Here is a 15,115-nt window from a genome sequence, read left to right on the forward strand (position 1 = left end):
GGGACTGCAATTCTATTATCTACCTTTAGGGGCAATAATTCAAAGGATATGGAAAATTAAGGAAGTAGAAGAAGAAGAAAAAAGTGAGCATTCTACACTTGGAACTCATAGAAGCAAAACATTGTTATTAAAAAAAGAGCAAATTTAGTCTTTTTTTTATAATTATTGCCCAAACAGCATAATTCTAATTAAAAGAACACTAGAAACATTTTAAAAATAGATTACAATAGATCTTTAATCGGTTAAATACAATTTCAACAAATAATACAAATAATTTCGCCCTGAAAATTAGTGAAAAACACAAATAAGACGTGAAATGACGAAGTTCCAAAAGGACTGCAATTCCACTATCTACCTTTAGGGGCAGTAATTCAAAGGGTATAGAACATTAAGGAAGTAGAAGAAGAAGAAAAAAGTAATTGATGTGTATCTTGGAACTCATAAGAGCCAAACATTGTTATTTAAAAAAGAGCAAATTTTGTCTTTTTTTCCTAATTTTTAAACAAACTGCATAATCCTAATTAAAAGACCACTGGGAACGGTTTGAAAATAGATCAAAAGATAATCGGGGTGGAACTTTAATCAGTTAAATAAAATTTCAACAAATAATACGAATCATTTCAGCCAGGAAATAAGTGAAAAACACAAATCAGACATAAAATGATGGATTGCAATTCCACTGTCTACCTTTAGGGGCAGTAATTCAAAGGGTACAGAAAATAAAGGAAGTAGAAGAAGAAGAAAAAGAAAGTTAGTATTCTATGTGTAACTTGGAACTCAGAAGAGTCGAACAGTGTTATAAAAAAGAGAGCATTTAGTCTTTTTTTCCTATTTTTGCACATAATAGCACAAAATAGAAAACGAGAGTTACACTATAAAAAATAATAATTTAATATTTTTTATTTTATCATTTCAAAATGTTTTCTTTCTTCCTTCGGGTTCGCCACACCAAATCTCAGTGATTTCAAGGTATTAAGGCAGCTTTTCCTTCCGACTTCTTGAACTCTAAATCGGCACACGAAAAAACTAGAGAGCGCCCCCATGTGGTTACAGTGTGTTACAGCACCTGATAGTCCCCAAATCGTCTCACATCCAAGAATTTGTTGGCTTATGAGTTCAGGCAGGTGGATGCAACGAATGTATTATTTAGAAATTACTTTATTTTTTTTTTTACATTTTTTCCTTCTTCTGTAATGTAATTTCTTTTTTTGTGTATTTGAGTAAATATTTATACAGGGAAGGTTTAAAAAAAAAAAGCTAACAGGGCTACTTCAGTATTTAAAAATGTTTTCTAAAGGTTCAGATCCTTCATTATACAGTAAAGTAAAACCCTTCATTTCTTACAACACACAAGCATGCTTTCAAATAGACCTAACCACTTAGGAGGGGCTTTCAAGAGTGTCCCGCCCAAAAAGAAGGAAAAAAAACACTGCAAGCCTATAATAGGATGCTGGAAAACGGAGCAGCTCAGTCCTAATTTTAGCCACAGCCGACCGTCTCAAACAGGGGGGACCCTGATAAAGTTAAGGGCAGTTCACATGTTTGACGGAGGAAAAGTGTGCGCTCAGATAATCTGTCCGGACGGAGCTGAAACAGATACAATCTCTGCAGCTGCAGCCGGGCCAAATCAAACATGACACAAGTGTGGAATGGCCTTGTGGGGATGATAATGACAACATAAATAAATGTTTCTGGGGTTTTTCCCAGATGTGTAAAAAAGCTCCGGAAAGGTCAATTTTGGATTCAATAAAAACTGTAAAAGGGTTAAAACTCTCAACTGATATATGATAATCTTGTTCTGCAACAGCACAAAACCAAAGAATAAAAGCCCTTTTCTTCTTTTTTCCTCCACTTGGTTTCACTGCCAGCAGCATTACATTTCCTATTGGGAGAAAAATGTTCCAACTCCTTGTTGGAGCAACCGGAGTTTAAATGAGTTTTCCAGCATTTATTCCAGGGTGTGTGAAGTGTTCACCCAAGAGCAATAAAACCTGAAGAGGTGGTTTTGGGACTTTCTGGCTAAGAACTTGTGGAATGAGGAGTCCAGAGGCCGCAAAATGATGAAAATGTAACCGTTTAATTGATTATTATAAAATCGTCAAAATGAGGATGTTCTTCATCTTTAAAGCCGACAAAGGTTTCCCCCCCGCTCTCTACATGCTCACCAATTTCTCCCCTCATTTCATTCCATCCATTTTCAGTTTCCCGCCTGCTGTTTGGTCTGTGGAGTAATGTCAGAGGGGTGAGTCACACCTCTGCTCCCAATTCGCTCGTGCCCGCTGTGCTTTTCATACGCTTGGCAGCAGAGAATGAAGCGAAGTGCCTTTTTTTTTTTTTTTTTTTTTTTTTTTTTTTTAAGAATGGGACTGACTCATTTTGTCCAGAAACATGGGATGGCATTCCTCATGCATTGCACACACCAGCATTGGAGCTGAATGTCATCAGGACCATGGCAGCAAAACATTGAAGAGACTCGTTTTTGCGACCCCAGCTGTTTACGGTATGGTTTTAAAGTTTTAAAAATGGGTATTCTGATAGATTTTTGGACTATTTTGGCATTAACTTAGATTTTTTAGGGCTGTTTTGGAGCTTAGCTAATATTTCAGCATAGTCTTAGACATTTTGGCTAATTTAGGCTTTTTAAGTGCATTTTGGTGTTAAGCTAGTATTTCAGCTCCATGCTAATTGTTTTTGCTAATTTAGACTTTTTTCCGGCTGTTTTGGTCTTACGCTAATATTTCAATAACACGCTAGCTGTTTTGGCTAATTTAGGCTTTTTACAAGTTTTTTAGGCTGTTTAGAAATTAAGCTAATATTTATATGCTAGTTGTTTTGGCTAATTTCGGCTTCTTTCAGTTTTTTAGGCTATTTTTAGCAATTTTTTCAGCAACATGCTAGCTGTTTTGGCTAATTAGGCTTTTTTTTTAATTTAGGCTGTTTAGAAGTTAGGCTAATATTTACATGCTAGTTGTTTTGGCTAATTTCAGCTTTTTCAGTTTTTTAGGCTATTTTGAAGTTTAGCTATTTTTCCAGCTACATGCTAGCTGTTTGGGCTAACCTAAGTTTTTTTTTTTTGCTTTTTCGTTTTTTATGCTATTTTAGCTGGCTTTCAACAACAGTGATTTCAGCTATCAGCTTCAGCGTTTTTAGCTATCAAATTCAGCATCAGCACTAGCATCTTCACTTTTGTTTTAAAGTGTTCAATAATTTTTTATCCTGTTCGGCCCACAATAGTGTGTTTTGGATTTTCGCCCTCTATGCGATTGAGTTTGATTGACACCCCTGGTTTAAGGGAAAATCAATTAGGCAATAAATTGCGATATTTAGCTTGGCGATACTTGTTTTGATTTAAAATGCTGACAAGACGATAAATTCAATTAAATTAATTTTACCATTTTATTACTATTTACACATTAATATTCATGTGAAAAATTGTTCTGGGACAGTCTTGGAATAGATCGCAATACGTATCGTATTTTGAAACAAGTATCGGGATATTTATCGTATCGCCAGACTCTTGCCAATACACACCTCTAATTGAAACCATTTTTTTTATCCCTTACGATTGATTTCTTCATTAATAAATAGTTTATTATTGCGTTTACAGTCTATTAGGTCATGAGTCAGCTGTCAAAAAGAAGCTTTTTTTTGGTTAGCACCTGCTCCTCAATCTGCACCAGATTTAAATTGATCTAAATATTTAGTGTTCTTGCTTATTCTTGGCCATAATTTGTGGCGTTCCACAAGGGTCTCTCTTGGGTCTATAACAATTGTTTATATATATATATATATATATATATATAAATATATATATATATATATATATATATATATATATGTATTTTTTTACATATACATGCATTTTTTTATTTATTAGAATGATTTTAATATTTATTATTTGTCCTAAAAACTGTATAGTTGCCTACTTATGTATTTTCCCTAAATAATTTAGATTTTTTTAAACTTTGGTCTTCATCAATTTCAAAATTAGCTGCAGTTTTTGTCAAAAATCCGCTTATTTTGGAAATTACTTGATTGATTTGTCTTTTTTAAAGCAGGTTTTTTATCATTTTTAGTTTGTATTCTTGCTGATATTCATGTTAGACTGATTTATTCCAATTGAAAACGTATCTGTGTGCTCAGTGTGTGACTTTTTTCAGACTGTGGGTTCGGCAGAGTGACTTTCCTTCAGATGAAACCCAGTTTAATCTGGCCTGAAGCCTCTTGCACCACATCCCACATGGTTTGTTTTCTCTTACCTGCACGCTGAGTCCTGGAACAGCGTCTTCGATTTTAAATTTACGGGGTAAGGTCTCCACCTCTCTTATGGCATCCATGCTCACATCTTTGGGCAGCACGGCGAAAAGTGACGTCACATACATGATGATGGACTTCTTGTCTGGTAGCTGCACCGCCACATCTGGAAGAGAGGCGTGGACGGACACAGAGCAGAGAGGGATGAAAACTTGCGTCATTTATTTCTGATTTAAAGCAAATAAAGGAAGTCTCCACCGCTCCTTTAAACTGCTCACTCCTTTGAGTTCATCCAGCTGCTGGCAGCATATGAAAGGAAACTTTGTGATCACGCATGCTGCTTTCATAAGTGGGAATTTATTGGAAAATAAAAAGAACTCCACCAATAACCTTTCAAGGAGAGCAAAAGCCAAATGATGGAAAAGATGAACGTACCTTCAGGATCCAGCAGGCGTTCGATTCCGAGCTGGTCTTTGGCTACAGTGAAAGCGTGGTTGAGTCTTTCCATCGGGCTCAGCCTGACAACCTGATCCCAGCTGAAGGATTCTGGCCTGTGGAGCAACAAGTTTCAACACAATTAAGGGATGAAACCCAGAATAGAGCTGGGATTAAAGACAGTCTATTAATGGGGTTTTACTAATCCTCACGTACAAGACGTAGTACTGATTAAAATGATTTTTCCGTTGAAAAAAAATATTTTTGGTGGAAAAAAAAAGCTTTTATTTTGAAAGGGTTGGATGCTACAGCGGATCAGCTTTCACTGATTGGCTCAAGTGGTTTATGCCCTTCCTGACACAACACTATTTACCCGGGCTATTTACAATACATATCCCGATTATTTTATCTTCCGTCCTCATGAAGGTACAGAGACATTAAGTCAAATTCTGATTGGTTGAATCAACGTAAACTTATTTAATCCATATACATCATAGTCAGCAGTGGTTTTTTTAAGGGAAGCTGCCGCACAGATCAGAAGTGAGGATGGAAGCACTGACTGTATGAGCGTAAGGCAGACTTTCATGAACCTAGCAACAAGTGAGGGCTAAAATCTGATTGGTCAGAAGATTTTATATAAAAAAAACAGTCTGACAGCCGCGGAGTAAAGCTGTGAGAGAAGCTGACAGGACAGTTGGAATTTTATAAAATATGTTTCATATATATATATATATATATATATATAAACTAGGGCCGGGAATCAATTAAAAAAATTATCGTAAATCTGGAAAAGCTTAATTGCGATTAATCAGCTTTTTTTTCCAGTTAGCGTATCTGCCAGCCACTTATCATCTGAAAATCATAATATGAAATCATACGCAAAATTGTACATTTAGAACAATTATTTTTAACCCTTTGGAACCTATTGGGCCCAAAACTTTGTCGACTTTTTCATTTTATGTATTTTCATTTGAAAAGACTACCCGTTTGCTTATTTAGTATCATTTTAATCAGCTCAACCACACGTATGTAAAATTACCTTTAGTTTGTCATTTTTCATGTTATATTCATTCATTAGACATAAAATCATGTAAAAACAGAAATATCCGTCAGGAAAATTTTGATTAATTTTGCTGTGGAAACACCACAGTTTAACTGGTTTTGCAACATAGAATGAAAGTTTTAGGTGTAATTTTATAAAAACAACAATAATAAAATTTGTCAACAAACTAATCAACATGCTTTTGAACTAAAATACAAAAAAATCCAGGCTAAATTCACACCAGGCAGCCCAAAAAATAAGAATTCTCACTGGTGTCTATTTAATTTTTTTTCCAAGAAATCATTTTTTTCAGCTTTTTTCTTATTTTATTGTGTTTTCAAAATATAATAAAATATTTTTTTATAGGAGAAGTTAGATTCAATCTATACAGGTGGATGTCCATTCTGAACTGCTCGCCTCCCATGACGTCGGTGGGCAGGACTTTCACGGAGAACCGCAGAGTTTCCGCAATTTGTAGACAAAACCGATGCTAGCGATTGTGGAAATTTCATGTCGGTCCCATCCAAAAATAAATTATTGGTTGGTTTCCTCTTTGGATTTCTAATAGCAGACCGCTCCGCATGCTCCGGTCCCGGCCTTCAGTGAAGGTGTTGCAGGCCTTGAAGGTACACCACTGCCGATACGCGTCTCATTATATGATACATATCGCAATGTACCAGAACACATTTTTTCACTTTTATTTTTTAACAATATGAAAAAAAAATGTTACCAAAATATTTACACGCTTTTCACTGTAATAAAATGGTGAAACTAATTTTACTTAATAGTCACAGCATTAATTGATACTGGAAGCACTATGACATAGTTTGGTACCCGTCCCAAGTAAAAAAATAAATAAAAAAATAAGTAGTAAATGTCTCATGACAACAAAAACCTCTAGGCTGACTGAACTTTTAATAAGCTAGTTCTTGTGAGATCTTGTTGTTTTGGTAGAGCTGCTCAAAGAGGCTCTGTGCTGCCAACTAGTGGTCAGGGGTTTAGGTGGAAAATAAAAGTAAGATGCTGAAGAACACTCATAAATACTTCATTAAATATCATTTTGTCAGCATTTTAAATCTATATAAGTATTGCCTAACAAAATATCGCGATATATTGCCAAATGTGTTTTTCCCTACACCCCTAGTGCCTACATAGTTAGGCATGAAGGGTCTTGCCTAAAGACCCACAAGCTCATTGCGCCCCTGGGAATTGGACCCAGGTTTCATACATCCAGCCAACTGAGCCAAAACATCTCAGTAATTCCTAAAATTCAAAAAGTGATCTTATTTCACAAATAAAAACAAACTGCAGGATTTTTGTTAGCTTTTTTTCCTAACAAAAGGCTAAAATTCATATGTATTTCAGCTGTTGTGAAGTTCCCGCCGATGAAAATGTGGAAGGAGCTGCTGCTGCTGTCGAGTGAGGAATGTTCAGTGATCCACCTAAAGCCCGGGCCCACGTTTAAACCAACGTTCTCACAGCTCGCCGGCCTCTGTGTGTCACTAGTAAAGACAAGGGGTTACATAAAAAGGAGTGGAGATGGGTGGGGGGGGATCCCTTCCCCCCATGCATTTTGTTTCACACTCAACAGCGTAGGCGCGCGCACTCACAGAGCGTGAGCAAACAGTGACACAGCAAGCCTAAACAGAACAAGACAGGCAGTGTGCACATGTGCACAAACACCGTGACCTTCAGACACCTGCAGCTTCATGGAGGCTCAAACACATGCAGGGTTTTTAAACCTGCAGCCCTCAGACTCTTGACAGTAGTCAACTAATCAACGACTAACTGACTTTTAAAACAGTCGATGACTGATTTAATAGTCGATTAGTCGTTACTTTATATTATATGGAGTCGGAGTGTAGTAAAGTTGAAAGTTATAATGGCATTATGCGAGCTTTTTGGACTATTTTAGCATTTATTAAGGTTTTTAGGCAATTTTGGAGTTTAGCTAATATTTTAGCTACATGCTAGCTATTTTGGCTAATTTAGGATTTTTTTCAGTTTTTAAGGATATTTTGGAGTTTAGCTAATATTGCAGCTACATGCTAGCTATTTTAGCTAATTGAGGCTATTTTGTTTTTTAGGCTATTTGGAGTTTAGCTAATAGTTCAGCTACATGCTAGCTATTTTGGCTAATTAAAGCTTTTTTGTTTTTTAGGCTATTTGGAGTTTAGCCAATATTTCAGCTCCATGCTAGCTGTTTTGGCTAACTTGGGCCTTTTTTCATCTTTTTAGGCTAATTTGGCATTTAACTAATATTTACCATCAGCTTCAGCACATTCAGCTATCAGCGATTTTAGCTATCAATTTTAGAATCTTCAGCTATCAGCACTAGCATCTTCAGCGGCCAAATTCAGCTTACAGCATTCACACTAGCATTATCACAGGTAATGCTATATTTGTAGTTTTTAGTTAGTTTAAAGCTAATGATGGTTAAGATTAGTCGACGAATTTGAACAAATAATTGGTGATTAGTTGACTATTAAAATAAAAAAATAAATTTAAAAAATGTGATTTATAATCCGATTCAGAGGACACATGGCAAATGTGCAGGTTGTTTCCTGAACCCAGAAAAAGAGGTTTAATGAGTCTCCATCACGTGGAAAGTGTTTGTGGCGTTTCTCCTCACCTGAAGTGATGCAGGATGCCGTTAAATGCCAGGCCGTCAGACCAACTTGTTGTGAAATTTAGCACATTGACTTCAGGGTATGAGCGCGTGCACTGTCGCACCCAGCTCAGGAGGATCTTCTCACTGTTGTTCTGCTGCAGATGGGACATGATGTCCTTCATGATGTCTTTCACCTGCACAAAAAAGGAGACATTTTATTACAGACAGCGGGGATTTTTTTGTTCTATAACTATAAGCTGACATCAACACAAACGGTAATGAAAAGCTGCAGCACAGAATGTCAACAGCTGTTCCTAAAGTCAGGCGGACAACACAGATGATGAGTGGCATGTTTGCATGCAAGCACGCACTTTCCGTCATCTGTTTTTTTTTTTGTGATCGTCAGTAAACAAAGAGTTAATGGAGCAACGGTAATAGGATGTTGTGTGAGTGAGCTCACCTGCCAGTGAAGGATAATGCTCCAGATGAGTCCCAGTGTCAGCTTGTGGTTCCCATCTACGATGTCTGTGCCTCCTATGTTTACCAGATCCACCTGGGGGCAAAAAATGCATCAGACGGAAACTTTGTCCTTTTTAAAGACTTTTTTGAAGACGAACACTCTCTCCATTTTAATATTTCTGTTATTATAGCTATAAAAACCCAAGTTTCTCACATTTGAAGGACGGGCGCACTTAAAACTAAAAGCTAAGGATCCTTTTCCAGTAGACTAGATTCTGAATTGGATTTTATGGATTAAAACCATTAAAGAAAATTGTGTTTTTGGTGTTTTAAACATGTTCTTGGGCCATTTTTCCGACAATGACGGACATATATATATAAAGAAACTTAAGATTAATATTGTATTTCTGAGTATTTTTTAATTCAAATTGTCGTGAATCAGGAGAAGGCACAAAAACGCCATCGGATAAACTTGTAGGTCTGACATAGAAGCTCTACGGCAAGCCACAAGGCCCCTTTTCCACTCCAATCTGATGCATCTTTTTGCAAACGACTATATCCATGTACGTCTTTGTTTTCCCTCATTTGAGGTGCGGCTGGATAGCTTCAATATTGCTTACTATTTTTGTTATATCAGCAATTTTAGGTTGGGTGGGAGGGGCTGGAAGCTAGTGGGAGAGAGTGTAAATAAATGAATGATGGGAAATGGGCGGAGTTACGCTGCACCAACAGTCCTGCCCCATGCCTCAGAGATGAATTAATGAACTACTGCCGCTCTGCAGAACTATGTCCTAGAAAACTACACCGTTTTTTTTTTTGTTTGGCTAAAAATACCTTAATCACAGTTAAAATACTACTAGGAACGCTTTTAAAACAGATCAAAGGGTAATTGGAGTGAAATGGTCCAGACAGAAATGAGACTAGAGAGAATTGATAACATTGAAACAAAGTTTAGAGAAAAAACAACAAAACATGGGGTCAAGGGTCCCATCAGACCAATCAAAGTTTTGATTGTATTTATACTCGGGTGAACCACACCCAGATTGTTTATAATATTATTTTTATGAACCTTTATTTAACCAGGAAGTCCCATTGAGATTAAGAAATCTCTTTTACAAGGGAGTCCTGGCCAAGAGGTGACAAAAAAAAATAATGACAGTTAGAAAATAAAAACAACATGTCATTTAAAAACAATTACAATTAAAAGTATTTTTCTCTGGTGCTCTCAACTTGGATTTAGAATCATTCAACGAAGGGAGTTCGGTAAGTTTCCAGTACTCCTGTAGCATGTTCCATGTGGTTGGGGCAGGAAAAAGCAAAAGCCCTTCTTCCAAAATAACATTTCACAAGTAAAGTGGGAAACACAGTAAAGCCTTGTTTCCACTGATAGGTCCAGTATTTTGTTGTATTGTAAAATGTACCCATTAAACCAGGGTTGTCAAACTCAATCGCACAAAGGAAAAAAATACAGAACTGACCTTAGGTAGTGGGCCGAACAGGATAAACATTTATTGAACACTCTTAAACGAAATTTTTAAAACTTTAAAAAAGTCACTTTTTAAAATAATTATGAACTAGATATATAGCAATACCTGCAATAATGCTAGTGTGAATGCTGTAATTTGGCCACTGAAGATGCTACTGCTAATAGCTCAAGATGCTAAAACTGATAGCTAAAAACATTGAAGCTGATAGCTGAAATCACTGAAACTGATTAACAGCTAAAATATTAGTTAAATGCCAAAATAGCCTAAAAAACTAAAAAAGCCTAAATTAGCCAAAACAGCTAGCATGTGGCTAAAATATTAGCTAAATTACAAAACAGCTTAAAAAAGTAAATAAAAAAATAGTCGCAAAAGCTAGCAGAATGCCTATTTTTATAACTGTAACTATTTAACATAATTATGAATGATTAAAAAGTCAGGAATATTATTCCAGAATAAATCAACTTAAATCTCAAATAACTTTCAATATTTTACTCCCCATAAAAATATATATTTTGTCAAAATTCTACAAGTTAGAAATGACATCCATTAATAACAATAAAATAAAATGATCTGGAGCCCCAGATAGAATTACCCAGAGGGCCGGATCCGGCCCCCGGGCCTTGACTGACATGTGCATTAAACAGTACATCAGTTGTAGGTCCATAAAATAAATGGAATAAAACGGTCGCTGTAGCCACCCGTTGATTGGCAGAGAGTGATGACAATATTAGAATATGACAATATAGCGCTAATTTAAGCTAACATAAAAAGCACATATTTATTTTACATTTTAAAGCCTGATAATTAAGGATAATGAAATTACTATTGTTTTAGAATCTACACTGTAAAAAAAAAGTGCCATTAACCTGACTGGAAGAATGTTTGTTTTGGTTTTTATTGTAGAACAAATGACCTCAGTTTTATGTTGCAAAAAGCCTCTAGTGGTAACTTTGTGAACTGCATCTGACAGTCATTGTGGAAGCTTCATTCTGGAAGTCAAAAAGTTAAGACTTTGCAGGGACTAAAATGTGATTTATTTTCATACAAAGCTCCATATATGCAATATTTTCTCATTTAAGAAGACTTTACTTACTTTAATTACTTATATTTTTTAGTTTTACTTCTTTTGTCTACTTTTAAATCCATTTTAGCACATGTTGCGGCATTTACTAAATACCAACCAAAGAAACAAGAGGATGAACTACAGATTAAACAAAGCAGATAACGCTAAAAACAGGCACTCACATGATTTTGATGCAGCACTTGAAGCACTTTGTTGACATTGTTGAGGGCGTGCACTCTGGTGGCACCGCGCTCTTTGGTCTGAGGAAGGGGAAGCACATCAGAGATCAGCTGAGAGTTTGCTTAGAACATCTGACTCTTCACAGATGAAAAAAAATGATAAAAACGAGCTTTTTCTGTGCGCAACCTAGAAAACTGACATATAAAAATCCAGATGTACATTCGTCACACCTATTAGCCCATCAGCAGCATCCAGAGGTCAACTTATGGAAAGAGGATGAGCAGCTGCCAACTGCAAAGCCCTTTCAAGCCAGCGCATACCTCAACCACTCATTAGCACCCCATTATAGCATTAGCATCACATTATCAGAGTGCGTTTGTGCGCCGGCTCACATGGCAAGGAGACAGCGGGCACTCATCACAACCGCAGGTGAAAGAAAGACGGGCACACAATCCCATCTTTGTTCAAAACACTAACAAAAAAAGTCCTGTTTACATCTGTGTTTTTATGCTAAAACTATCAGATAAGCATCAGAGTAACAGTCTGCAACCTGCGGCTCCGTAAGTGGATCATTGACCCCTCTTTTTGTGGTTGAACAATCATAACATGCTTTTAATTTTAAATCTATAAGTCTATATATACAGCATCTAGCAAAACAAAAACAGTCAAATTTTATTTAACTCATTTACAAGCAGTTTGGGCTCCTGACTACAATACCCATAATGCTCCCACAATCTATCGTAGTTTAGCAAAATTGAAAAATGAGACAGATGTTTTTTTTACCACAGAAAGCAAAACCCGAATTCATACTTTAGCCACTCTGGAATTTAAGGCGGACTGTCTGTTATTGAACAAAACTCAAGGATTTTAAATACACCATATGGTCCTAAGAATATGCTTCACTTTAATGAACTCTAATTTAATTTTAGTTAGATTTACAGAATGTTGGCCGAGATCCACTAATAATGATTAATTTAACCGTGTATATATTTTTTTAATCTTAAACACTCAAGACATCCCACTACCTACTACTATATTTGCCTCATACCCAACAGGGTGTCTTTTATTTTGAAAGGAAGACATGAACAATTTTTTTTTAAGTTACAAACTTTTCTCTATTTAAAAAAAATAGTCCTCTTTATGAATATTTTATTTTCGTGTTTAAAAAAAACAAATTTTTCTTTCTATATTTATCATAGCTGGAACTGAAGTACAGTATACTGTGGTACTTATTATTACTTCAGTACAGTAACAATGAATACAAATCCGTGTCTTATTTCTCTAAACCAGGGGTGTCAAACTGAATCTCATAAGAGGCCAAAATCCAAAACACACCTTAGGTCGCGGTCCGAACAGGATAAACATTTATTGAACACTAAAACATTTTTTTTAAAACCTTAAAACTGTAACTTTTACATAATTATGAACTAAATATATAGGATTACCTGCAATAATGCTAGTGTGACTGATGTAAGCTGCTAGCTGAAGATGCTAAAATTGATAGTTAAAAACACTAAAGCTGATATCCAGCTAAAATATTAGCTAAATGCCAAATTAGCCTAAAAAAAACTTAGGTTAGCCTGCACAGCTAGCATGTAGCTGAAAAATAGCTAAACTTCAAAATAGCCTAAAAAAAACTGAGAAAACCCCTAAATTAGCCAAAACAGCTAGCGTGCAAATATTAGCCTAACTCCAAAAAGGCATAAAAAACAAAAACAATAGCCTAAATTAGGCAAAACAGCTAGCATGTAGCTGAAATATTAGCTAAACTCCAAAATAGCCTAAAAAATCTTAGTTAAGACGTTGTGGCTCCTACTGGATTGTGATCAGTGAGAAATGGTCCTGAATGGCTCTTGAAATGTTAATGTTAGCAGACCTCTGACTTAGGGAGACAAAATTCGTAGTAAAAAAATATATTTTTGGAGGTTTCAAAATAGAGAAAAAGTGATTGGAAACTCACCTGCACTGTGTTTGTGAGACCCTCCAGGAGGTCCAGCAGTTTGGTTCCATCTCTCAGGTCAGAATACATATCTATGATGGACGTTTTCCCCGTCTAATAAGAGAAATGTTTATACTTTATTTACAATATTAGACACAACCTACAAACCAAACAGGGTTTCTATGAAAGAGAGGATCATGCTGATGTTCTCTTGTTTTTTGCCTGAAAAAAACTTCTAAAAGGAATCACAAATACCTTGGAAAACTGTGCGTTAATCCACTTTGTGAAGGTTTTCTTCTGCACCGCATCGTGCTCATCTACACAGAGAAAAACAATGTTAGAAAGCACAATCATGTCTCGCTAATAAACCGTCAATGTTCAGTTCTGTGGGTTTATTTCTGGAAACTTCAGGTCAAACTCGCCGACACGCTGGCGATTGGTAATTATAGCTGCAGGCAATTACGGCCTAAAAGCATCCAGATCGATGCGGTCCCGACGTCAGGAGACCGCAGCAACAAAACGTAGACAAGAAGCTTGTTTAGACTCATGTCAAAAAGTGTCCGAATCGAACGTGCACGTGCACACACACTTTACTTTACTGTACCGTGGAATCGAAGTGTGCACATATTTCACATTCCCTTCCCACTTGACTCCCTCCTACCCGCTCCTCCTTTCTCCTCCACCGTGGCTTTCAAAAAAAGGCCTCATTGTGCGTCGGGGAGCGGGTCAGCCGCTTTGATGTGCCTGAGCGACGCCACATCCTGGAGATTTTTGGAGATGTGAACGCAGAAAATAAAATATTATCTCAAATTTAAAATAGTCTGTCTGCAACCCTAGAAAATGTTGAAGAAAGTCTGGTGCTGTCACCTGAACACAAAAGAAGTGTGGCTCATAAAGTTTTAGTGCAAAACCTGATTCCTAAAAGTGCGCCGACTCTCATCCGACAAACAGCACCAGAGGTCAAAGGTTACGATGGCCGGGCCCAGCAGCCTCCAGCTCCCTTTGTAACGGGTTTGGTTTGTGTGTTTGCAGCCTCGGGGTGGGTGAAAAGGGGCATAAAAACACAAATGCGCTACAAGGCGAGGGCGGAGGCGGGGTGAGGGAGGTGAAGAGGGCGCGATGACCCGCACGAGAGCAAAACCTCTAGACTCAATTTCTCCGAGGACTGAGGCTCCACGGCAGGAAATAAGCTTGTTCCTTAAGCGGGAATAAAAGTAACTGGAACAAAAACGCCATCTTCCATCGGACTAAAAATAAGAATTGGAAATGATGCCACAAAAAAAGGGATGTGTTATTTTGGTTGAATAAAATGAAGCTGAAGCATCAAAAAGTTCATTTTCAGGGCTTAAAATTTTGATTACTGCGGATTTTTCCAGCTCCAATGATGGGAAGTTTGTTTGGAGCAACTTCTGTGATGCATCATTATTCAAAGGAAACACACAAGGAAGAAAGACTTGGAGTTTAGCTAACAGTTCAGCTACATGCTAGCTATTTTAGCTAGTTTGGGCTTTTTTATTTTTTAGGTCAATTTGGAGTTAAGCTAATATTTCAGCAGCATGCTAACTATTTTGGCTAAATTAGTTTTTTTCAGTTTTTTAGGCGATTGTGGTGTTTAGCTAATATTTCAGCTTTTTTTGGCTAATTT

At 36.7% G+C, this 15,115-nt stretch overlaps 1 protein-coding gene across 6 annotated transcripts in view; it reads right to left on the reverse strand.

Moving 5' to 3' along the window:
* utrn (utrophin) overlaps positions 1 to 15,115 on the reverse strand; it is a 184,221-nt gene that overhangs the window by 153,538 nt on the left and 15,568 nt on the right. For all 6 annotated transcript variants that reach the window (XM_024290458.2, XM_024290459.2, XM_024290461.2 and 3 more), the window contains 7 exons: positions 13,726 to 13,787; positions 13,492 to 13,584; positions 11,534 to 11,611; positions 8,803 to 8,895; positions 8,364 to 8,536; positions 4,690 to 4,805; positions 4,260 to 4,420 (listed from right to left, as the gene is read on the reverse strand). In XM_024290458.2, coding sequence (XP_024146226.1) covers positions 4,260 to 4,420; positions 4,690 to 4,805; positions 8,364 to 8,536; positions 8,803 to 8,895; positions 11,534 to 11,611; positions 13,492 to 13,584; positions 13,726 to 13,787 — 776 coding nt within the window. The remainder of the gene's footprint in view (positions 1 to 4,259; positions 4,421 to 4,689; positions 4,806 to 8,363; positions 8,537 to 8,802; positions 8,896 to 11,533; positions 11,612 to 13,491; positions 13,585 to 13,725; positions 13,788 to 15,115) is intronic.

The sequence above is a fragment of the Oryzias melastigma genome, linkage group LG24, assembly GCF_002922805.2.
Source record: "Oryzias melastigma strain HK-1 linkage group LG24, ASM292280v2, whole genome shotgun sequence".
Taxonomy (NCBI): Eukaryota; Metazoa; Chordata; class Actinopteri; order Beloniformes; family Adrianichthyidae; genus Oryzias; species Oryzias melastigma.